At 44.4% G+C, this 26,588-nt stretch overlaps 1 protein-coding gene across 1 annotated transcript in view; it reads right to left on the minus strand.

The window, feature by feature from the left end:
- STAC (SH3 and cysteine rich domain) overlaps positions 1-26,588 on the minus strand; it is an 81,009-nt gene that overhangs the window by 22,835 nt on the left and 31,586 nt on the right. The window contains exons 3-4 of the mRNA XM_087824876.1: positions 4,917-5,032; positions 1,121-1,199 (exon numbers count right to left, since the gene is read on the minus strand). Of these exons, the coding sequence (XP_087681002.1) occupies positions 1,121-1,199; positions 4,917-5,032 (195 nt within the window). The remainder of the gene's footprint in view (positions 1-1,120; positions 1,200-4,916; positions 5,033-26,588) is intronic.

The following is a 26,588-nucleotide window of genomic DNA, read 5'->3' on the forward strand; positions in this document are numbered from 1 at the left end:
TGTGCAGGCTTGGCAAGGGGGCCGTGCTGAATGCTGATGTTTACTTAGCAGGGAGAGTCACAGGGAAGCTCAGCACGTGCTGCCTCTGGGACTCACAGAGGCCCAGCCCTAATAGAGAAGGGACACGGGAATTCCTAGAACCGAGGAAGCGAAAGTGATACTCTGCAAGATAGCTGCTGACAAAGCAGCTAGGGGATACTGTTCCCAGTCTGGAAAAGGCAGGGCAAACAGTCAAGTGGGAAACCTACCCAAGGGGCACATATCCACGCTTCCCATGCAGGCGCGAGAGTCGGGAGGGTAACCTTGGGGATGCCCCCAGCCCAAGTAAATGACACCAGTCAGGATATGCAGCCTGAAGATTATGAGCAACCTGAGGACAGCGTTTGTGACCTAGGTACCTTTGCTGGTGATAGGAAATGGTTCATAATTTTTTTTTCTTTAATAAACGAGTTGTTCACATTAGAGTGGCTTGGCAAGACGCATTCATAAGAGGCTGGTTATGTTTCCTTCAGGTCTGCTTTAACAGGCAGTTAGTTCTTTCTTAATGTTAGCAAGCAATAATATGCAGTCAGCATTTAATAACTATTCTAGAAATTACTGTAGTAGGGCGTAAACTATTAGAAAATTAAAGAATATTAATAAAAATTGTTTGTCTAGATTGCACATATCTGAGACTTAAGTTTTTTTCTGCTGGGAAGAAAACAAGTGTGAGGCCCCTACTCCCTCCCCTGGCACCCCCACCCCCACCTGGTTCAAGGTACTTCAGGTGTAGCACGGAGTGGCTTCTCCGTGGCTTTGCTGATCTTAGGTAGGTCAGTGGGGGAAATGACGCATTAACAAAAAGATGGAAGTGACTCCTAAACCCCATTAGAGTTAAGCCCAAAAGGCATGAGGACTCAGGAGACAGAACTCAGGGAATATTATAGTCAGATCACGGAAACCCACCGGTCATGACGCCCAGTTTCTGTCCAAAATGTTAAGCACTTGCCCAGAATGAATTCCGGAGCCAGCAGAGAGAGCGAGGGGACTGGACATCTGCTCCCTCCCGCCAACTCGGACTAACGGGTCACACTGTGCCTCTGAGGGATGCGGTGGCCGGGTTTCCCATTCCCCCACTCACCGCTGTTGCTGCGTGTCCGTGGGTCATACCCGCCTCCTGGCCCGTCAGTTTCCTCAGGAACCTCCACAAGGTCTGAGGTCTTGCAGGAAAGAGGGAACAGCATGGAGTGAGCAATGGCCAACAGAACAGAGATTTCCACGAAAGTAGGACAACTGGGGTAGAATTTGCATGACGCTGTGCTAAGTGCCCAGTTGCTGCTGTCTTGTCTGTCTGGCTAACTTCAGAGAGGCCTTGTTTTCCCTCACGGCATCGTTCCTTTTCTCAGGTGTTTGTGGCAGCTCAGGGCTCAGCATGGGACAGATACTCAGTGACTGTTGGATGAGATGCCTAATAGGTCACCGTTAGGCTTCCTCCCAGGAAGAGATGACAGAGAGAAATCAGAATTCCTGACCATATTCTGTCAATTAAAAATTTCCGTAGAACTCTAGCTCTTCCTATAGGTGAGTTTTACATATAAATTCTAGAGACTAAGATGCACGATGTATGACTTAGGTATGCATTAAATGCTGTTTCCATCACTGCAAAAATCAATTGTTTTCATATTTATTTTGCTTTCTTTTTTTAAAATAAGAGATTCCCAGTAGGGGGCATGCAGGAGGCAGCTGATCAATGACTCTCATCATTGATATTTCTCTCTCTCTCTCTCTCTCCCTCCCTCTCCCTTCCTCTCTCTCTAAAAAAATCAATAAAAATACATTAAAAAAAAAAGAGAAGTCATTCTTCCATTTAGGTTACAGAATAACAATAACAGCCATAATAATAGCGCTCTAAATAGTTGCTATATAACTTCTTTATATATACTACCCCATTTATTCCTCACAATAACCCTATGATAGATCTATTTTCAGATAGGTATCTGAAGCCCAGAGTGAATGAATAAGTCTACTTGAGGTCCTATAGCTGATAAGTGGTGGATCTGGGGTTCAAACCCCAGAGGTTATCCCATAAGCACTGTGCTTCATCCAGTGGTGTGATGCAGCAACTCCCATGGGCTGGGAAGAGCCTTTTGAGTCACCATGGGCAGCTTAAAATTGGTCATAGCAGGAGAATTTACACCAAGGAAATTGGCAAATTCTACACATTAGGGTCCTGTCCCTGCCAGCGGTTAAACATTTACTGGCACAATACTGATTTCAGATTGCCTCTTTCATAGGGCCAGAAGCCTCCACTTCTATCTGCCTGGCTCTGTAAAAGAAGCATTTAAGGGGTCTCGAAGGAAGAGTCACATTTAAAAAATATTTTATTTATACCTTATCAGAGAAGAACAAGTTTCCCTTCCTACCTCTCCTAGTCAGCTCTAGAGCACTTTAGCATCACTCTCCAGAGATTAATTTTTATTACAAAAAATTTAACTTTAGGATTTTTTTCAGCCATTCTTACTTTCATGATACATCAGAAATAAGAAATGTTGCAGGGCCTCTAAGTCATCTGCATCCTGCTCCTTGGAAGCTCACTATTTCTGAACAAAAGTTGTTATTATTATGTTAATTTAATCTTATGAAACTGAAAATTATTCATAAACTAGCCAATCAACTCCCAGAGACTTTTTTTGTATTTGGTTTTGGTGGCAGGCCTTCCCCAAGCCTTCAAGCCTTTTATATTCTAGAGCATTTGAAAGACCATTAAAGGAGCCATAACGATTTAGAAACAACCAGGCAGCAAGACTTCCTGACAATGTAAAGCAAATGCCTCTGTAGCCCTGGGAGAAAATCAACCTATGGGACCGAGTTTGCTACGTTGGAATATGTTAGCTTTAGGACATAACAGCACAAGAATGGCAAAACGCTGGTTTGCATTATGATTTGCCCCTGCAGAAAGGAAGCAAAATCATTTTAAAGTACCAATCAATTGTTTCTGTTTTCTTCCATCCAGTCAAGTTGGACTCCGGGGAAAGAGTGAAGTGACAGATACTTAAGCACAATTGGATTTGTCTCTGTCTCCCTGCAGGTCTCAGAGCAATGCTGTCGCAGAGCAAAATTCCAAGCAGTCTTGACTGATGGAACCAGTGCCAAGGAAGCGTAAGTGGATTGTGATAAATGGACATCTTATTGACATTCAGAAAACTATGCTTTTTTGCCCTTACAACCAGTCCGTAGGGTCCGTCCAGACATTGCTAGAAACAAAGCTATTTTATACATGAAAGCAAACTGGACAAATTGCCTCTCTGATAGTCTTGCTGCTTCATAGCATGAGCCAAACATGTGGAGGCTGAAAAGGCCATTGCCTGCTGGGAGTGTTTCTGAGGCTGTCTCCGCCTCATCAGCTCCACAGAGCTCCCACAGGAGCAGCGCCAGAAGCTGATGTGGACAGGTCAGCCATCTCTGGGAAGCCCTCTGTCTGCTCTTGCCTCCCTGGCCGGCTTTCTGTCTGCCTTCCACCTATGACGGCCTCAGGCGGGCCCGGGGGATGCAGAAGCTGGGAGTGGGGTGAGGATATTTTGGCTCACGCCAGAGATGCAGAAAGGTCCATCCAGGATGCAGGTCAAGGTGGACAGAGGTCTCCCTGCTCTGGCCAGCACTGTCTGTGCTGTTCTTTCGGATTACTGGGTATATCTACAAAAAGTCTTGACTTGTAAGGAAGGGGTGGCTGCAGGTCGAGAGCCAGCTCTATGTGGCTTTGGGGGAAGTGACTTGTTGGCAGCAATGCTCCTCACTCTCTGGAAGGAGACACAATGTGGTATGTGGCATTAGGGACATGACTAGCACCCTTTAATCTCTAGACCTCAGAACCAGCGAGTGAGCTTGGGTAAGTCCATGTGTGGGCCCTTTAGGCTTCTGGGGTGCCCATGGGGCAGTAGTCAGAGGGCCTACAAACCTACCGACCCACCCACTTGACCTACATACCTACCACAGACTACAGCCTGTTATCTTGCCTGGGACTCCAGCAGCCCTCTGTCTAACTCAGCCACAATCCCGCTGGTTTTAAACCACAAATTATGGTGATTTTGCTTCCCAGGGTTCCTGGGCTGGGGCAGTATGTGTGGGGGGGCTGGTGTGGGGCTGGGACCCCTCACTCCTCAGGTGGGTCCTCTGCATCCGAGATATCTCTCCTGATTCTTCACAGTTACATATGGGTGTGGAACCAGCCCTTTCCACGTCTCTAACTCTCCTACCAGTTTCGATGTGGCTTCTTCTTTATATCCTTAGTTATAGGATTTCTGTTCAGCTAGATTTCAGACAGTTCTGCCTGATAGCTGTTCTGTAGTTTGGTTGTAATTTTGATGTGGTTGCGAGACGTTTCGAGTACCGCTCCTACCTACCCTGCCAACTTGACGGGAACCCTCCATCTGTCCTCCACCTCTTTTGTGTCCCCTACATTGCTAGTAATTATAAGCACTTAACCTACGTTGGCTGACTGAGTAGTAAAGGAAAGAGCTAATTGATATCGATTTTATGTTCAGCAAGGAGGAAGAGTCAGAATTACTTTTGGTTCATCTCTCTTAGAAGTTAGTGGGAAGTAGGAAGGACAGGGCTTTCTGCAAGTTCAATGATAGCTTCTGGGGTACCCATGTGGCAGTGGTGAGAGGCCTACAAACCTACCTACCCACCCCTTGACCTACATACCTACCACAGACTACAACCTGTTATCTTGCAGACTGACCCACACCCAGTGAGGGAGCTGCTTCCACGCAGCCCCTGAGGACCCCTCCCAGGGGTCTGCCCGCCCTCCTCCCGCAACCCACCCTAATCACTGCATGTTGGGAGGCCCTGGTGGGGAAGACTGTCGGAAAGCTTATCTGTGTCTTGCTTGGAAGTCCCCAGGCTACCCTGCCCAAGAGCCCCAAGAGGACAATTACAGAGGTTCTGCGAGGCGAATCAGAGCCACTGCCGGAGCTGTTCTTCTTTGTCCTCTGAGCCAGGGAGGTGCCGAAGCGGAGGGCCTCATAGACAGGGTCCACCTTATTGCCACAGGCTGCAATGGAAGAGAGAGCTCATCTGAGAGAAAGGCTTCCTCACCTCACTGACAGGAATGAGCCAACCACCTATCACATATACTGGGTTGCATCAGGCATCACCCATCGCATGGAGCTGAGCAGCAGGGTCTGAGTGGCAGTGTCCGAACGGCAGGGCCTGAGCAGCAGGGTCTGAGCAGTGGGCCCACTGCCTCCTGGGAAAATGGGGCTTCTTCTAGTGCGAGGCGAGGCTCTCCCAGGTATGAGGCCTTTGAAGCCCAAAGTTTGCAGTAGGAAGCAAGTGTTTTTGTAAGAATTGGACATTCCCAGGCTTTGTGAATTGTAACGCAAAACATTTAGATTATACATTTTTAGTTTAAACCTTGCCTCCCTTGCCAAGATGCAAACAGTCCTTGAAGTAGAGATTTTGAAAGAGAGGGAAAAATTGGAAGTACACTGAATGATACTATTAAAGAATAAATTCAAGCTAGAAATATCTATGAATGTAAGGCTTTTTTTAGTCCTCATTAAAGAATAACTGAGCCTGGCTGGGCATGGCTCAGTGACTGAGCATCGACCTAGGATCCAGGTGATCAGGGTTCCATTCCTGGTCAAGGCACATGTCCGGGTTGCGGCTCCATCCCCAGTCGGGGGCGTGCAGGAGGCAGCCGATCAATGACTCTGTCATCATTGATGTTTATCTCTCTCCCTTCCTCTCTCTGAAATCAATAAAGATATATATTAAAAAAAAAAAGAAAAAAGAATAACATATTCACTGAGTTCCTTCCCAGCATTGGTCTATAATTTATATTTATTTTTTACAACATTTATGAAAAACAGCCATTACTGTTCTTATTTTATAGGGTTTGACAGGTTGGGTAGCTTGTTCAGACACACGTTGATCAGCCGGGAAGCTGGGCTTTGAACCACTTGTGTGGGATGCCACACCCCACGCTCTGTCTACTCCACCGTGCTGCTGATGCACCGGTGGGGTAGTGTATCAGCAGCCTTTGGGACTTGGGTGTTGTTTGAGCTTCAGCAGGGAGAGGTTGAATCTTCCTGCAGAATTTGATCCCCCTTATGTTTCCCTTCCAGCAAGACACAGACAGTCATAACACCATCAGCCCCCAAATGAATGCACAAACACACCCCGAGGGTTTTGCAGCCCTGGGAGAACAGCAGCCATGAAGCGGACATTGCTGCTCAAAACCCAGCTTGACCCATCAATGTCCCAACTCACCAATGGGCATAACTTCTTTAATGCATCCAAATTGTTCATGAATGAGCAAGGGGGAGCTGTAGTAACGCCGAAACCCCTTTGGCTGGGGAGAGAGGGGGAAAGAGAAGGGCTTAATGTCACTGATGAGATGCAGATAACCACACAAGAACTCTAAAAATCAAACCGGTCACTTTTTCTAGGGGCACCTCCTTGTCTCCCTTCAAGGTGCTGGCTTGTCCTATAATTTGCCCCTGGAGGGAGGCAATAAGCAAACCACACTCCATCCAGAAAGCGAGCTCCAGCCCCGTCCTGCTGCTTCCCTCGCTGCTGCCCACTGCAGCCTCCCTTGTGTCTGGGCTCCCCCTCAAGTCCCAGGATACAGAAGGACCATTGTGCCTTGTTTGACCACAGCTTACTATTGTGGCTTGTTAAAAATCATAGAAGGCCTGGGAATGGGAAAGCAAACCTCAGAGATAGGCTTAAAGGCCTTTGTTTGTCTGATGAGCTCTACCCAAAGCCATCTGCTTTCTGTTCTAGATTCCATTCTGCTTTTCTGACCTCTCATCCATGGCTTTTGCCTTGGCTTGTAAGAATCACCCTTGGACGGGGAGGGGAACGGGTGAGGGTGGTCCTCGAGAAGAAGACTCTGCCAATCAGAGTAAGCTGATGAACTCGCTAAGAGCTTCAACTTACAAGATTCCAGTATTGAAAGAACACTTCGTGGCCCAGCCTCTACTAGAATCCACAGTCCTCCAATGTTCCTGGCAGTGGTACCCTCCTTTGCATGGACATTGCCCGCGATGGAGGGTGGGTGGGGGAGCTCCCGTTCACGCTGGAGGCAGGTCTTTGGTGACTTATCTCCGATTGTTAAGACTTGGTACCTACTGATCCTAGATTCTTTTTCCTGAGCCTCGGAGGACAACAGAATCTCTCTTCTGTGTGACAGGGCCTCAGGTTTTCTGAAGACAGCTGTCATGCCCTCAGTATCTTCTAGGGTAGAAATTCTTCGTTCCTTCTACAGTTCTTGGGCCATCTTAGTTTTGAAATGTCCTCCGGGTTGCTTTTTAACGATGTGTGGCACCAGTACTGAAGCCCACAGGCCTGAGGCCTGATCAGTCCAGAATAGGCCGGGGTACCCGCCTCCCTTGGATGGGCCACCATGGTTCTATTAAAGTGCTGTAGAGTTTTAGTACTCTCCTCACTTTTGGGAGGGTTGTTAATCTCTACCCCATTCATAACACCCACTAAGTTGTCAGCCCATTAAGTTACTAGAGTGGGATACGGTTCCCTGGGTGCTTAACTTTCACTTTTAAAACCTGGAGAGTCCTAGGATGTGGGACTTCCAGTGCTGAAGTTGGGGACAAATTGGTCACCATATGGAGCATTCATCCCTTAGGCTGACAAAGCTCTTCCTCTACCCTGTCACTTTCCCAACAGGGAAGCCAAGCTGGCAGGCCAGGGGTTCTGGGGCTGCCTTCCTGGTGTCCTGTTCTCACGGTGCTGCGGGGAAGGACTTTGAACGGAGTTATCTCTTAGGCCGGGCCCTTACCAGCTTGCCCATGCACCGCTGGGGTGCCAGGCCGTCCATGCACTTGTGGTGGATGCTCATCTTACAGGCTTTGCAGCGCAGTCCGTGCTTAGCGTTTGTTCCTGTCGGACATACGGTGAGTTTTGATTAGGACACAACCTACCCTTTGCTGGTGACTAGTATGAAATCGCTGGAAATCATAACCCAGGGAATTCTTTTCTGTGACTTCTGCATGAACCTTTCAAAAGGGACAAAATATTATGGTGGATTCTTTTACCTCCACCCCCCCCCCCCCCCACTTTTTACCCAAGGTGTCAGCTTTGGTTTTTCCCACTCCTTTCCTATTCATTACTCCAGAGAAATCTTAGCTGCCTCCACTTTCATTGTTCCCTCAATCCAAGCCAGCAGATCCCACTTTCTTTGCTCTTTATATAGGCCGCCAGTTCCTGCTCTTCTGTATGGGCTGCTGAGTAGTGCGAGTCCTGAAATCTTGCACATTTTAACTCAAATTCCTATCGCCGTCTCTGGGTTGTTGGGTAAATGCTCAGAAAAACAACCAGTAAAGGGAGAACAGATATCCCACGGTGTATCACAGCTGACGACAGATGCAAAATGAACTTATCTCAAGCTATGTGCCACCCACCGTCTTCTCCATCACTGCCTTCTCATCCAAACCACCATCATCCCTTGTCTGGACCAATCCTCAATTGAACTGGCTTTATCGGTTTTTAGCCTTCCCCCAATCTGTGTAGAGTAACCAGAGTAATCTTTTAAAAATGTACTCGAATCACCTCCTTCTCTTAACAGTCTTTCAGTAGGTTCTCCCTGCCTTCCTGATGTTATGTAAAATGCTCCCTGAGGTGGCAAGGTTTTGTATGATTTGATGGGAGCCCACTTCTAACTTTATCTCAGGCCAACACTTGTTTACTATGCTCCGACCACATGATCTTCTTCAGGTTCCTTGAAAGCACAAGCTCTTTAATGCCTCAGGGCCTTTGTACATGCTGCCTTACATGCCCAGAATGCTGGTTCTATCACCGTTCGCTTGTCTTGTGACTCCTCATCGTTTGAATCACTTGTAATTTCTCCTATGAAGTTTTCTTGGAAACATTCCCCTTCCACTGTCTAAATCATTTTCCCCCTGTCATTCTTTCTCCCAGGGCTCTGTCACAGTATTTTTAATCGCAATCATTTATTTGAGTGTTTTTGTCCGCCTTTTCCTCTGGACTAGAAATGCAATGAGGCTAAGTTTATTTGTCACTGTACAACCAGCTCTGAGTAACATGGCTAATGCATTAAATAAGTTAATAAACTTATCATTTCACAGTCACACATGTATTGAAACAGTGGCGCCTGATTTAGGTAATAAATTGAAGTTGACTTATTGGTGGATTAGAAATGACAGTTAAGAGCTAAAAGAAGACTTAAAGATCATTTATATATATGACATTATTTTACAGATAAGCAGCCTGAGGGTCTAAGCAGAATGATTGTCCCAAATCAGAGAAGGTCCTGCCTAGTTTCACTCTTTCACTGATGGACCCAAATATGTTTTCCATTTATTTGGGTTGTTTAACCTACATGAAGATGTACTTGGGGAAAAGAAGATGATAAAATAACTGAGGATAAAAGCCTGACATTCAGTTGGAAAAAACAATGGGCCAACTTTTGACTGGGCAAGGACCTAGGGGTAATTCCTGGAAAATCCTCTTAGGAAAGATTCATTTAACACAAAGCGTGTCTGCTGCTATAACCACAGAAAGTCGAAGTGACATATAAACACACCATAAATTACTGGGCATGTGTGCTTGCTCATAAATACCAGCTGAAAAGTCTTTTTTCATTTTTGAGAAGAACACCTTAGCTGAAAGACTGCAATGCTTTCAAAAGGACGGACTTCCAAAGCAACCACTTAATTTTTCGTTTTTGGATTAGGAAAAGCTATTTGTGCCCTTTGTGAAAATGTAAGTAAAAGCTTCAGAGAAGAAAGTTATTTCATTGTCTGCTGGACTCTGAAGTAGCACCATTATATATAAAAGGATGTTTTCCTTCAGACCTGAACACCATAATTTCCGTTTTCCTTGTTCGTTCTAATACAGTCTACTGTTTTGTACGAGTCAGACCATCAGCAATTATTTGGTTTTAGGCGTTCTGATTTCTCCTCTGGACTAACAAGGGTGATTGAAGAGGAAAGCTTGTATGCTGTGGCTCAGAGGATATTTCAAAAGAATAACTCACATCACAGCATGGGGTTAGTTTACTGCGGCAAGATGAGGGAAAGCTATAGTCTGACATGTGCTATTAATAGTTACCTCCAACACAAAGACATCACTGAACGTGACCTCGAGGCCTCAGTAGAGTGAGAAAAACATGAATTTAAATTCAAATCTGTCCTATGCTGGCTCTTTAAACTTAAGAAAACTATTACCATTCCTAGAGCCTCAGCTGTCTCTCCATTAAAGGGGAATAGTACTAACTACTCCCAGGGTTTCCAATAGTTACAGTGTCAAAATATATGCAAAGGGGACTGTATGGGTTGAAATACTTGGAAACATAAAGATGTCACTGGACTTTGACTAAACATGATAGACTGGCCGCATGATTTTCAACACTTATTCATACCAAAACTCCATTAAAATTACAGTCCAGCAATTAAAAAATGGTATAAATCCAAAATAACAAGGTTACTGTGAAGAGCAGCAAAAGTAGAAGAGAGTTGAACATAGGTTTAGAAGATAGCAATTGGAGGAATGGCAATAAATTTAGCACGAAAAAAGAAAGATTGCATTTCCCAAATGGAACTTGAAAACTAGGAGACCATCGACCTTCAAAATCTGCGAAATTCCAAAATTCTGAGGGAAATTCATTTTTAGCCTAGAATTTTATATCCAGCCAAATTTCTGACAATATGAAAGCAGAATAAACACCTACTCACATCTTTGGGGATTCAAAATATTAATTTTCCTCATACCATTTCTTAGAAAACTAATGAAGGATGTGCCCTAGAGAAATGAGGGAATAATTCAAGGAAAAGGAAACTGTCAGATCCTGTGCGCAACACAATAACTGACACAGAGGAGTCAATAATATGTCCATCGAACACTCTGCAATAGCCCCAGACAGGTGCTGCAAGATGAAATAAGACAGCAGACTTGGGGAAAAATGGAACTTTAAAGTTTAGTGTTGCTTTCGAGGTTTGGATATTATAATAGATATGACATTTGACAGCTCTATGGGAACACTGGAAAAAAAAATTGTAGGTGCATGAAAGTCAAGAAAATGAAAAGGAAATTTTAAATGTGAGGAAATACAAAACCTGGGCAAGGAAAGAAGTGTAATCACAGTACGATGCTTGAATCAGAAGTTTGCAATAGTGTATAAACTGACTATCTAGCGAACACAAAATTGTGATAAAACTACTTGGCAAGATGAGAGCAAGGGAGCAAAGGTTGTAATATAACTTTTTTGGGAAGGTGAGAGCAAGGAGGAAGGGAACCGCGAGAAGGTGTTGGAGGGGTGAGAGCTGAATTCTCATCTTCTCTTACAGAAAGCCAATAAATGTTTGACTACTCAATAAATAGTAGTAGAAGCACAGCGTTTAGAAATATTGAAATAAATGCCAGAAAAGACAAAGGTTGAAAGCGGCTGCTCTTTGGAAGTTAGTCTGGGTTGTAGGATAAGAGTTTCCATTGTAGAATTTTCAGTACCACATTTAAACTAGTCTCATGTACTACGGCCACAAAAAGCAAATAAATAAAGTGCTGGAAACTGGGTCAAGTCGACCCCTTGGAATAACGTGGTCCTTGGTATATGAAGATGTGGGACTACAGGCTCCACTGCTCTAGCGCTCAGTGCAGGCCCTTGGAAGCCTCCAGAAGGAAAGTGCAGGAATAGAGAGTCCTTGCCACGGCAGGCCCGACTGCCAAGCCCTCTGAGCTGGGATCACTCACGCGGTCAATAACGCATTAGGAGCAAGGCTGCAAATGCATTAGCCGGCAGAAGTGTACGCCGCTGTTTCTAGCTTTGACATGCACTTATTTTTCCTTTTGAAAATGACATCGATGTCATAAATGCTTTTTAATAAAAACAGTGTTCTCATCTCCATTGATTCTTTTTAAAAGAAGATTGGAGCCGGGGGGGAGAAGTAGAAATGGAAGACCACGACAGCAGGGCAGCTCTTTGACAACTTATTAAAGCTTCCGGGCCTGAGCTGTGTTACATTTGTATGTTTTTACGTTGATATGTGTTTGTACTTGCATATATGACATATAAAGACCTTGGACATAAATTTAAGGGGTTCTTTTGTTTTTGGTTTTTCTTTTTCCTTCTGAGGATTTAGACTAGGAGCCAAAACAGCTTCTCTGTAAAGGGCAAGAGGGTAATATTTTAGGTTTCGCAGGCCACACGGTTTCCATTGCACCTGTTTAGCTGCTGCTGTCGCGTGAAAACAAATACAGGAATCCGAGGAGGACTCTTGCTTTCATGGAAAAGTCTTGTTACCGTACTAATGTAGGTCTTTCTTAAAAGCGAAGCGGCTCCCTGGCTGGTTTGGCTCTCTGGTTAGAGCACCGGCCCTCGGACTGAGCGGTCGCGGGTTCGATTCCTGGGAAGGGGCACGCCCCTTGGTTGTGGGCTCGATCTGATGTATGTTTCTCTCTCCCTCCACCTTCCTCCCTTCCACTCTAGAAAATTCAATGGAAAAAATATCCTCGGGTGAGGATTGAAAATAAAGAAATAGTGAAGGGGCACAAAGCGAACTTTTGGAAAGCGTGGGCTACTCTTTGCTTGATGCCATTTCGGCTCACAAAAGGTTTCGTAGGAAATTAACCTATTCAGCCTCCGGTTTCCCTGTCTCAGCTGATGGCAACGTGACCCTTCCAGGTACTGGGGCCAGCAGCCCTGGAAGCACCCCTGGTCCCTGTTTCCCAGGCAGCCCCCGTGCAGATAGTCCTGCTGGGGACTTCAGATTGTATCACGAAACTGCTGTAATAACAGCCTCCTGGGTGTCCCCCCTGCCTCAGTCCTTGCCTGGATCCCAGGAAAGCCTGTTCCTCACGTCGCAGGCAGAGTGGCCCTTTGCAAATATTAAAGTCCTATAGTTCCTTTCAGCGTGAAAGCCCAAATCCTTACAGTGACCAACAGATTTGCATGAGGTCTCTGCCTTCTTTCCCCTTGGCTCTTGATTAACTCCGCTGTAACCCACGGTGGCTGCCTGACTGGAACTTAGCACAGCGTGCTCCTGTCTTAGGCTTCGCTCTACTTATTTCCTTCACTTGATGCTCTTTCCTAAGAGTTGTCTCACCTTCAAGCCTTGCTCAGACCTTATCTTACCTTGATCATCTCATGTGATACAGCAACTTGCCCCTTGCCCTGGGGACTTCTCATCTTTCTTACCCTGCTTAATATTATTCTTTCTACATTACCTTAGGTAACTCCATCCATCCATCCATCCATCCATCCATCCATCCATCCATCCATCCATCCATCCATCCATCCACTGTCTTACCAACAAAAATGCCAACTCTACAAGGGCAAAGATATTTGCCTGGTTTGTTCACTGATGCAGCCAAAGTGCTTAGAGCAAAACCTGACCCAGAGAAGATACCCCATAAATAGTGGCTGAATGAATTCTTATTTAAGTTGGAAAGAAGACAAAGATGCCTGATACTCAGCACGTTATTATTAAATAAGAAAAAAAAAAATCCATTGAAGGGATGCCAATTTTCTCCAAATAGTTCTGTAAATATACCAGAAGTCTAGCTGAAATCTCAATGGGATTTGGGTTGGGGACTTCACAAAATTATTCTAAAATTAATGTTGAAGAGTAAATACTTGAGAAGAGCAAAATATTTTTGAAAAAGAATCTATCGTAAACCACGAGAGTTATTGTTGTGCTGACCTAACAAAATAACCAATAAATTGAAAACCTAAAAATGTACTTAAGTATCTTAAAGAATTTAATATTCAATAAAAGTGACTTTCAAATCAGCAGTGAAAAGGGGGCTTATTCAACAGATATTGGTGATCACCTGGTAAATTATTTGGGGAAAACACTAGATACTTAATTCCCAGCATATTCTGAACAAAAGTTTTGATGGGTTAAGAAATTTACATAAAAGTTGAAACTATTATATTAATTGAAGAAAACATAGATACCAGCTTATTTATTGAGTAGAGAAGATCTAAGTGAGATTTTATGAGTGAAAACAATATACCAAAAGGTTGGTAAATTTGATTATATAAAAATAAATTCACTAGTTCAAAATTGAAAGGTAGATAAATTGGGGAAAATGCTTGCCTTATAAAATTAAGGGAATTATATGAGATTTATGAGCATTTTTAATAAATTAAAAGGGAAAGATAAATAAGCCAAAAATATATGGTCCAAGACATAAACTGACAGCTTATAAAAGACATGGAATTGAAAGCTAAGCATGCAATGTAGCGATTGTCAACCTTTTCCATCTCATGGCACAGATAAGCTAATTACTAAAAATCAATGGTACATAACAAAATTTATTTTTGCCAATCTGACGAAAGAAATAGGTATAACTTTGATTCATTCACACTGGACTATTGTTGTGTTGGCTGTTGTCATTTTTTTAATTTGAAAATCTCAGGGAAAAGAGGTCAGTGCCCCTGACTAAATAGTCAGGCATTGCATGTTTTACAGATTCTTGCAGCACACCGGTTGAAAATCACTGATGTAATGAATGGCACACTTAATTAGTAATCAAAGAACTGGAAATAAAAATAACAAGTTATCCATTTTTTCCTGTCGAATGTAAAAAGATGAAACGTAAATGAAAAAATAACCATAAGTAGTTGGTTGTGGGGTAGCGGGCACTCCCAGGCGCTGCCCCTGGGATCAGAAAGTGGTACCATTGTTTTCAATTTAACTTGGGGATGCACATCAAAAGATTTAAACATTTGCATAATTCTTTGATACAGCAGTTTCCACTTCAGATATGGTTCTAAGGAAAATAATTAAACATGTTTGCAAAAGCTTAACTATAAAGATACTTACTGCAGCTTTGCAAATAATGTTGGAAAATGGAAAATGACTAAACTATCACCAAGTAGGGTATTAGTTGATGGAAGTTTGGTCCATCTATAAACAAAATACTTTTTGGTTACTGAGATAATGTTTTATTTAATAATGACTGACATAATATGATGTTCACAAACTGTCAAATCAGGGTAAATACAAAATATTTAGAAAACTCAAGGCTGGCCAGGCATATGCCAAGACATTAATAAGATTTCTATCTGGTTGCTGGGATTACAAATGCTTTTTAGGTCTTGATTTGTTTATTTGTATTTTCTCATTTTCTAGAAAGAACATGTTTTCCTTTCATAATAAGAAGTAAGACGCTACATGTTTTGAAAGGAAGTGTTTTCGTTTTTGAAGAATTCTAGGGTCATGCTGAGATGAGAAGAATCACTCTGGCGGTTTTGATTTCAGAGTGTCCATTGCTGGGAATCTGTGGTTGCGTCAGTCCAACAGCTTAGGGAAAAGAAGTGGCAGCAACTATCCTCACCTCCACCCTGTGACCTGGGACGTGGGCGGAGCGTTGTCCTGGACACAGGTCCAGCCACTGTTCAGCATGGCCCCGGCCCCTCCCTAAGCTGCACGCCCTGCGCCCTGCGGTGCTGACATGCCCAGCAGGCTTTGTTTTCCTTTCCTGGAACTACGTCCTTCGAGGCTGGGCCTTCCTCTGAGTTACTCAGAGAACATTCTGTAGGCCAATGGCAAGCTGCAGACTTCACAGACTACCCCACCTTAATGGCCTCTGATTGACAAGGGGGCAGTGCCCATTTCTCTTTATTTTTTCTTCAACAGGTAATGGATAGCTCTCAACGCTTTATAGATTGCAAAGCACTTTTGTTTTTAAATCTAAGTTTTCTGACCAGAGTTTCCCAGCCTCTGCACGATGGACACTTGGGGCCTGCTGATTCTTTGCCGTGTGTGTGTGTGTGTGCGTGTGTGTGTAGGGGCCAGCTGTCCTGTGTGTTGTAGGACGCTTGGCAGCAGTCCTGGCCTCACACTTGATGCAGTAGTACCTCCTCCTGAACTGTGACAACAATTATTTTAGCTCTTTTATAGCTGAGGGAACTGAGGCTTGGGGAGGGAAGTCCGTGGTCTAAGGCCCCTGGAGAAAAGCGTGCAGAGGTGAGACCTAAACCCAGGAATCCCGATTACAAATTCCTTCTCCCTTCTTGCACGTGAAAGAACTGCCCGTTTTTATTCCTGAAAGGCTGAAAACTGAGAGACCATCCCAATTAGGGCCACTTGATATAAGAACTATGCTCAGGATTGCCAAGAATTAAGAACTTTCCATAAATCCTCTCTCACACAACAATTCCTTAAGGTTAGTTATTATTCCACATTTAAGAGGATGGAAAATTGAGCATCAGAGAGTCTTAATCATTTATCCAGGACTATTTAGCGGGTAAGTGGCAGCACTGGAATTCTAAAGCAAGTCTGACTTAATCCACACCTGACAGCGCATCTCTGGCCGGTGTTCTTTGCTGATTTATTTTTTCCTCTCAATCAACGAGGTTTGACGGGAACAGTTTCTGCTCGCATCAAGGTACCAGATCTTTGATCCATCACATTTGGGAATTGAGGATAAAGGAATGAACTGGTCCAGAACTCTTTTTAGATACCACTGCAGACCAAAGCCAAGTAGTGTAACCACCTGATTTACCTTTTAGATGTGGTGCCTCCCATGTGAGGAGTTTATCAAAAGAACAGAGAGGCAGTGGTTAACTGGCTTCAGTCTGTAGGCTATATCATGAGCTTTTGAGAAATTCAGAGCTCACTGTGTTACATATTTCTTTTAAAGACAATATGGCATGTTTTTGTTCTTTGTACTCAATTCTTTCTAAGAATTATAATGAGTTTAGTAGAGAGTGGCGAACTCCTAGTCACCCTCTGAAGCCCGGCTCAAATGCCACATTCACTATGGAACTTTCATTAACCTCGTCTTGCAGTAGAACTACTGTCCTCTCACTTAGGTTTCCCCAGCACTTCGTGTATGCCTTAGTTTAGATATTTACATGTATACAGCCCCATATATTTATTAAGTACCCCATATTTATTATCTGTAAAAAGAAAGAATAGAATGAATATCTATGCAAAAGGCAGTTAGAAATCTTATAAAAATGTAAAATTAGCTCTTTTCTCTGTTAATTCTGTACTTCATTTTCTCTTTCATAGACACCTAAGGCCTTCTACATAATTCTTTTTTTAAAAAAAATATCTTTATTGATTTTAGAGAGAGGAAAGGAGAAGGAGGGAGAGATAGAAACATCAATGATGAGAAAGTCATTGATTGGCTGCCTCCTGCACGCCTCCGACTGGGGATTGAGCCTGCAACCCGGGCATGTGCCCTGACCGGGGATCGAACCCTGATCACCCGGATCCTAGGTAGACACTCAACCACTGAGCCACGCCCGGCCGGGCCATAATTAATTCTTAGTGGCTTTCTGAGTTAAAAGTGTAACAGAATTTAGTTAGGAAGATACCTTAGTGCCCTGCAACTTAGTGTGGCCCATAGTCCAGCATCCCTGGCTTTACCTGAGACCTTGTAAGGAATGCAAATCTGAGGACTCAACCTGGACCCACTAAATCAGGCTATGCATTTCACCAAGATGTCCAGGTGATTTCATGCATATTCATGTCCAGAATATTCACTTTTTGAGATGTCCCACCTTAGAGATCAGTAGCCTAGGGATAGAAAATACATAGAATAATGTGGAAGAAGAACTTCATTTTGTGGACATGGCAGACATCACTAATGAATCACAATAATTTTCTCACTGAGCTATGGGGCCGCTTTAGAAGCTTCTCTGGGCAATCAGTGTCAATCAGTTTGCAAATCAGCTTGCTCTCCCAGATGTAGCCAACCCCCTCATCTTACAGATAAAGAAACTGAGGCTCAAAGAAACAAAGGGCTTTGACAAATATCACACTGCTCCTTCATGGCAGGGCTGGTATTAAAATCCTAGTGCCCAGCCTCTTGAGCTAACGGTTTTCTCATTGCTGGGAAGGTAAGCAGACGTAGCTCAAACCAGGGTTTACAATGACCTGTTTCTCACCACCCTAACGGGAGCCCTAGATCACCTGTCAATGTCCCCATAATGGTGTGTGACAAAGAGCTGGAGCTTTGGAGTTAGAGCAATACAGCCTAAACTGCTCCCAAACTTTAGACACCATTCAATAGTTAGAAAGCTTTCTGTTAAAGGGGAAAAGGGGAAAACATATTTTCCATTACACTTGAATTCTAGTCATGGGACCTTGATTAAAAATAACCCTTCCTATCCCTCCGTACTATGAGTTCAATTGAACAATATGGTTTCCAAGTTTTCCGGGAAATTCAGTAGCGTAGTCATTCACCAGTGACTTGAAATGCCATCCAGCAAGCAGAAAGGACCATTAAAATTGTGAAGGCCCCCCGGGCCATCTTTCCCTACTTATATTCCCCACTTCTTGCTCCACTACAACTTTTCCAATCCCCTTCTTAGCTCAAAAAAATTAATGGCATTCATTGTTTATAAATGCCTCTGTTGATCTTTCCTATTTAGGTTCTTGACTACTAGTGGAAAAACTCTCCCTGCTTCCCCCGCCCCTCACCCGCACTGAGCTTTAAAAATAGCAGCAGGAGTTGGGTTGGCTCAGAGCTTTGAGTTTGGAGTCCATAGCCTTTCCCCCCGGGTCATCAGTTCACATGGTAATATCATGGCCGCCAAGCTTTCCTTCCGTTATGTGCATTTGGCTTAAAATTCTGAGAGGAGACGTCCTTGGAGATGATCACTTTCTCCTGACCATCTGGGAACTATCTGGGCTTGACACCCCCGACCTCGGTATTAATAATCTCTGCTTTCTGCCTTCCCTTCTCTGAGGGCTGCAGCTTTTACAGTCTCATTTGCTTTCTTCACAATTATCCTTCCAGCTTAAGCCTCGAGAATTTGTGTTTATCCTGTCTCCCAAGAATGGACTGGCCGATCTATGTGCTACACCTTTCCATCCCCAAAGTGCTTTTCTAGGAATTGGGCACACTCCTATTATCAGCCTGTCACGCATAACGATAGCTTTAATAATAGTGAGCAGCTTTTATGTTTCATAGTTCACAAAGAACATTCATTTATGTCACTTCATTTGTCAGAAATGCCATGAATTTGGTGGTGTTATTTTCAATGTCATTCGAAAGACACTGGGATCGAGAGAAGGTAAATTAGTTGTTCCAAGGTCAGTTGACCTACTAAGCGCAGAGCCAGATGCAGGCATCCACCTGTGGCCTCCATTGCACCATTCTGCCCCTCTCCTGACTCCCTCTTGCCCGTCTGTATTTGAGTTTGTAATGATCCACCTATAGATGCTCGCCAGGGACCGTCGAGGGTAGTGAACGAAGTCTCACCTTCTACAGATGAGATGGGACAAAGCCCTTACTCTTTCAGCTACTAGAGGTTATAAGCGAGCTTTGAGCAAGTCCTTAGGCAATGAGGTAATGCGAGCATTCCTCAGGAGAGCAGTCATTCAACATCTGCTTGTTTTCAGAAGAGGGTTGGCAGCGTGTGTCAAGTGGGCGAGGAGGGAGAGATGGACAGAAAGAACGTTATTTAGGAAGCTCTTGAAACAGCTCACTGGAGGTGTATAGGAGCCCGCACTGGAGCGGGAGCAGCGGAGGAGAGAGAAGGGCCCTGACCGCAGAGAAATCACAGGGGAATCGCCAGTTTTGCTCATGGATGGCCTTTCTGGAGGGAGGGGGAAAGGAAGAGTCTGGGAGGGCCTCGAGGTTCTGGCCAGGTGCCACCTGCCCCAGCGGGAGAGGACATCCGTGAAGCGGCAGGTTGCATGGGGAAGAAGGTGCTCTGTTCCACTGCGGACACCCTTAAGGGCTTCGGCATCGAGGTGTCCGGGCAGCAACGTGCTAGCGGCCGAAGTGAGGGCCTAGCCCTTGGGTGAGAGGCAGGCCAGCGGTAGGACAGGGAGACAGAGAAGCGGGGACCCCGTTACTACCAGCTGAACGCTGCAGCGTTGGGGCGCCGCCTCATTTAATCCCTCTGCCGCCTCTGGCAGTGCTCGGGAGTGTTCCTTCACATCATCTTTGCAAACAGGGGTGTCAGGCAGGTCTCATGCAAAGGACAGAGTCCTTCTGGGCCGAGTATATTCAGGCTGGTTCATTGTCCCTCCTTAGTTTCGGTGATAGGTGACCCTTGTTACTTCTCTCTGGCATGATGAACAGGGTGAAGACGGTGCAGGGATCTCAGATCATAAGGGATCAGTCACAGGCTGAAGTCGAAGTGAATTCTTTAAACCAGGATCCTGCCACGTCAATGGAAACACACATTTCCTGTGTGGTGCAAGGTGGGTGTGGGCATGTCTGGGGTGTACATGTACACACATGTGTAAGTGTGTGCACTCATGAGCTTGTTTGTTTTCATGTTGTTGGGATGGGGAGTGCAGGGTAGCTAGAGGCTTTAAGGTTTTCCTTCCAGGTAAGCTTAGCGTGTGAAAAAATAATCTATGCTTTGTTTGCCTGGTTGTGCAACCAGGCAGTGTTGATATGCTGCAAACAAAATGCCTTAGTGAGATTTCACTATGTATTTCTCTAATGTCACAATGTCCAGTGTCTCCCATGGACACACACAGATACTCCTCACTCATCCCCTGCCTGATGCTTTGAGCCTCAGACACACACAGGGGGATGTCCCAATTTTTACACTGTCTCAGTTCTGTCACTTTATGATGTGGTATCCACTGTGGCTGCACAGCCACGGTGACCATTCTAAAGTAGGTCAGTGGAGCATTCCCTGTTACGGCAGCTGAATGGAAGTGCAGGAGACACAGGTCTTATCTCCTTGTGTTTATAGCAGGAGATGGCTATTCATAGAGATCCCTGGCTTCCACCATGGACCTACTCATGGGTCCGAAGGCAGGCAGCCTGTCTACATTTGTCTGCCATGGCTTGGCCTGAACCTCAAGCAGGAAGGCATGAACCTGCACTAGCACAGTCACGAAAAGGTTTTGCAGCTTCAAGATGAGAAAACTCTCCAGTGTATCCAGGATTCACAGTAGTGTCTATGTTCTGTCCCTGAGCTCCACCTTGGATGATCTCTCTTCCTTTCCTTCTGCCTGGGCACCATTTTTATTTCTTGGCAGATGAGACAAACGAAGCACAGTAGGTCAGAAGACCATGGAAATGTATATATTCAGTATATATTTGCTATGATATTACTAAAGAGCATCTAGCTGGTGACCTATAGGGAATGGCGAAAAATTTAACAAAAGACCACCTTAAATTATTGTTATCTCCACTCTGGTGGGTTATATCTGTAGTGAGAATACTTTCCTATATAGTCCTTTCTGCTAAGGTATGGTCTTAGAAGGCTCCTAAATTACAAAGCTCTTCTTTGGGGCACAAAAACACATTATTTTTCTGAAAGATCACCTCTATGCCATGATTCAGGAAATCACCAAAGCACTTGCAAACATCATGATCTAAACTTAAGAGGGACAATCTTTCCTTTGGCTGACTTTTTAAACATGATTTTCCCCAAGTTTGACCATTTAAGTCTTCATTCAATTACTAGTAAAATAAATGGTTCACAGGAATGAAGTTCCGCATTTTCTTTCTAACATTGATAAGATAGCGGCAATGTCTGGCAATGTGGGAAATTTTTATTTTCTGGGAAACTGCGCACATACAAAGCTTCTCTTTTCACCATCTGGTCCCTTTCTTATTCTTAAGAGTCATGAGGTGTTTCATGATGGGGCGGAGGAGAGAGGCAGTCCACGCTTTCTTGGTATTAGATTACGTATGCACTCAGAAAAGCATATCCTGAGATCTGTACTATTCTAGGGAGCAGTAGCTTAGGAGCAAATAGGATATGAACTTACTCATGAAGGCGTCTTAAATTGGGAAACCAGGCAGATGCAACTACTCAGACCCTAACCATGGCCGTAAAGTAAATTGCTTGAAGTTGGGTCCCATGATTATAAGGGGGAATTTTTAGACTATGCCCATATTCAAGTGTAGATCAAAGAAGCTCAGCTAAAAGAATTGTGGACTGACTGAAATGACAACTGGATTGAGCAAAAAAGTGATTAAGACAAACTGAGAAGGGACTAAGGCAGTGAAAAGACCCAGAACATGTGACATGCCTTAAATAAAATTTTATTAACTTAAAAAAGAAAAGTAAAACAGAATTAGGAACCTATGTAGAAGTATGACGACCATCATTGAGACTAATTAGATTCTAACAGTTCCCTTGGCTTCCTGGCTTCCCCACATGGGTCCCCAAATGGGGTTCAGATCTCTTCACGTCAGTGGTCTGGCTTCAGGACGTCCTAGTCTGATCACCTCCCTGGGTGGGAGCAGGGAATGGAATGGCCTTGGAAGAAGGCCAATGAGAGCATCATGAGGCTTGTTAAACCCACCTTGTTCTCTGGACACTGCAGAGTCTGTCCTTGAGGGAGGCCCAACAGGTCTCAGCTTAAAGTGACAGGAGCTCCATCTCACTTCTTCCAGTTTCTAGGTAACTTCTATTCCCTTTCCCTTTGCGAACTCTTAGTCTCCTCACTTGAATTTACAAAGATATCAGCAGAGGGCCTGGCACACAGTTGGTGCTCAGTGTTTGATGGATAACTAGTTATTGAGATTATCTAGAGTCCTACCTTCTTAATTCTGAATATTTTGCTTTGTGTTTCATAAAAATAATCATAATTCTGACAATATTTCTTATTGATAGAGCACTCATTTATCTATTCATATTGAACGACTATTATAAAATGGTGCCAGGCAGTAGTGCTAGGCTTCTACGGTGGACACAGCAGGGCATCACAGCCTCCACCCTCTGGAGCTGACGCTGTCACATCTGCCCTTCCCTAGTCGGTGTGACTGCCTTACATAACCTGTCTCCTTTACTCCTGCCAACAATGCCATAAGAGAAGACACATTTTGTTTAATTATGTTAAACAAAAGACAATTATAGACAGCACCTGCTTTTTGTTGACAATAAAATACAAGAGGACTGGCTATTACTATAAAAGAGTCAAAGGAAGAAATTTGGGGTATGTAGGGAAACAAAAATGAAAACTTCACAATCAAAATCTATATTAGAGAAATGACACTACAGATGATTTAGTTACTGCCATAAAGCAGCAGTTTCCAGATCCTTGGATTTCATGGACTAATTTAGAAGGGGAGAGTGAGCTACAAGCTTTGGTAAAAGCAGTGTGGGCAGGGACATGAAGCCACAGAATGTGGCAGAGGGACATTGAGTAGAGACCACAGAAGCTCAGAGTTGGGCTCGTCACCATCAGCCCCAATCTGCAAGAGATTCATGAGCCAAGCGTGTGGGTCCTGTGGCAATTTACTCACTTATGTCTTTGGTGCTCATGCTCTCTTCTTGACAAATATTACAGAAAATATACACTGCACAACTGAGAAACAAGACAAAAATAAGAGCTTAAGATTGAAGATGTTATGTAATAATAGGAACTGGTGGTAAATGTTGAAATCAGTCAAATCTAGAAATGTCTGAATACATGAATAAATCTTGTCATAAAATGTACATATATCTTAAGACTTGTTCTCAGTCAAAGGACTGAATTGCAAAACATTGGACTAACAATAAAAATCTGCATTGATAAGAGTGCTATACTTAATTTGCGAAAGCAAGAAGTAGAACTTCCACTGCTGGTGGGATGGAAGTTGGGATTAAAAGTTTGATGATCATATCTGGAATAACAGAGGAATCAAAATACCATATTTATTTTTACTTTTTAATAACTTGAGAAATGGACCCATGAACCAGGAGGTCATGGTTAGATTCCTTGTCAGGGCACATGCCCAGGTTGCGGCCTTGATTCCCAGTAGGGGGCGTGCAGGAGGCAGCCGATCGATAATTGTCTCTCATCATTGATGTTTCTATCTCACCCTCTCTCTGAAATCAATAAAAACATATTAAAAAAAAAAAGACTGGTACTGTCTTACATAATTAAATAACTAAATTCAGTACCCAGAATCAACATGAGTCTCTCAAGTGAACTAGGTGAGCCAAGAATCCAAGGGAATGAATTCTGTTAAACTGGGCATTCCATGGCATTTTTGTCTCCTAGTAAAAATGCAGCAGTTAAGTTACTGCTACTTTTAAGCAGCTGAAACACCAGAGGTTAACAATCCCGTTGGACAAACCACTGAGGTCTGGGTACTGCGTTTTAAGACAGACACATGCGTGGCTCAAAGGGAAGTCTATATGTGAAATGAGAGAAAAAGTTTCCAGAGAACGTTTGTATTTTCTTACTTAGGCTGTACAGCTCCTAAAACAACTGTCCAGTTAAATGATTGATGGCACCTCCGAGTTTTAATTCCATTCTGAGAATACACAGATTTGACATTTGCTCTTTAACATTCCCCTTGATTCCTGTTTGGCTTTTCTCACCAAGAGACAACTTAATTGGCGAGCGAACACTGCTTCGTTTGTTTAGGGGTGTGTGTGTGTGTGTGTGTGTATTTTTTCCATTCAAGGTTTGGTTGATCCGGCTTTTTCTGAGCAATCGGATGAGGTCAGAATAGGTGAGGAAACAATTACACTAATGGTCAAACGAGAGCAGAGCAGGGATGTCCTGGACTCCCGCGCTGTAATATCGCCTCATGTGTAATATCCATTATAACGCTAACACAACATTATGGGTCCAGGAATGCCCAGGGCCCATCAGCACTTTAAATTCATCCCAGGGGGAGGCTTTTATACAGCATCTCGTGGCACTGGAGTGTGTTCACAGAGGTGGTGACGCTGTTGGTGCCCTGTCCACATCTTATTTGTCACGCGAATGCTGTGAGTGTTGGCTGCCAATGGCTCAAGGGTGCCCTTTATTCAGAGAATTGTTCTCGGCCAGATGGGGTCCTGCCTGCCTGGGATGCCATGTGCCCACTGCAACCGTGTGCTCCGGGCTCCTTTATCGCAGAGTACAGGCCTAAGCACTGTTTCCGGAGGTCAGAACATTCAGCAGCCTCTGCTTCACTTACTGCTCTTCCCCTCCTCACTCCCTGTCCCCTCCTGCCTCTCTAACCCCCTTTCTTCTTTCCTAGAAGGAGCCTACTATTGGGTTTACTTTATTTTAGCTTTGAAAAGACCTGCATGCCTTGTTGACTATTTCCTCTCCCCCTTCCTTAAGATAAAAAGGCAGCTATGATATAAATTTAATTCTGATAAAAGTATAGTGCAATCCTCTTCAGCACGGGGCATGCTGTCCGTGATTTTTCAAACAGAAGTCTTTCACAGTTGTTGCTGTGCTTGAGGTGTACCTAGAAGTCTCTTTAGGGTAATGCTGGTGACATTCTTCAGAGGTGAACTCATTTCCCTTACTCACTTTAAAAACATGTGTTCTGTTTGTCTTTTCACACTGGTCCCAATGAGATTTAAAATAGAGACTCAGCATCACCTGCTTAGGGGTTATGAATAGCGCTGTCTTGAAAAGGCCTGGTGGAAATTAAAGGGGCGTGTCACACTCGGAACCTAGGGAGACAGGCACAAAAACGGAGCTGGAAGCCAAACTGCCTCCAAATTCTGGGCGCGGATCATGGTGAGGCCTCCTCCCCACCATGCGCAGCCAGATGCCGGGCATCGCTTCCAGGTGGAGAAGTGAATTTGAGGGGTGGTGTGGCTCCAAGGCTCAGCAGAATCTACCGAACCAAACAGGTTCGAATCCAGAGGCCGTCCTCAGCACCGTAGTAGGTTGAATTATTGACCCCATCCTTCACCCCTCCCTGTACCCATGCCCTTGGCCAGGTGGCTTTGAAGTCCCTGGTACCGAGGCAGAGTGCACTTCTCCAAATCCCTTGACATGGGCTTGGCCCACGTGGAATGCCAGGAGAAGGGACGTGTCACCTCCCACCCAGAACCTTAAGAAGATTTGTATGCTTCCACCGGTCCTCGCCATGATGTAGCTAGCCCGCTGGTCCAAGGAAAGAGTGAGAAATAGGAATGGAGAGAAGAAGAGGTAGCAGCTGAGTCTGGATCAGCCAAGCCCCAACTGACCTGAAGATGCCTGAGTGAGAGTGAAAGCTACTTTAAGCGCTAGAGTTTGAGAGTATTTGTTACACAGTATTACTGTGGAAATTTCTGACTGACACAAACACTGATCCTAAATTTGGCCTGTCTGAAGGAATTGCACAAATAATAGTGACGAGATAATGAGATTGTGAGTAGACAATGGTTTTCTGGAGATGAAGATAGCCCTGTATGTACGGTCACAAGAAGGGCTGACATTGCTCCCCATTTTGAATATCCCACCCCTTAAATGGATCTTGGTCAAAGGTGAAGGGAGTTGCAGAATTCTGCCTTCCTGGCCATGTTGGAAACCACCAATTCAAGTTCAGTGATGAAAGCCATTGGCTTCTTTGGGAAGCAACAGATGTTCCAGGTTTCATTTCAAAGAATATCAGACATGGGAGATGTAGGGGAGTGTGAATAGTGGAATCTCTGTGTCTGTGGCTCTGAATGGCATACATTTGCCTTCTAAATGGGACATTGCATAGGTCATTCTCTCCATCTGGGTACAACCCCTAAGACTCTCAGGCTACCACCTTTTCTCTGAGGCCCCGTGAGTTCTCTCAGGGTCCAGGGTTGTAATGGTGACCGAACCATATTTTCTGCCTGGTTCAGTACTTCCCTGAGGTCCCCTGTCTCCAGAATCATCCCCCCCCCACACCTTTCTGTCTGGGTCATTCACCAGTAACTCATTGAGGTCCCCTATCTCCAGACTACCGCAGATAGACGGCCCATGTGCACTGTGGTGGATGCTGGGATGCTCACT

Source organism: Miniopterus natalensis, chromosome 15 (assembly GCF_054644295.1).
Source record: "Miniopterus natalensis isolate mMinNat1 chromosome 15, mMinNat1.hap1, whole genome shotgun sequence".
Taxonomy (NCBI): Eukaryota; Metazoa; Chordata; class Mammalia; order Chiroptera; family Miniopteridae; genus Miniopterus; species Miniopterus natalensis.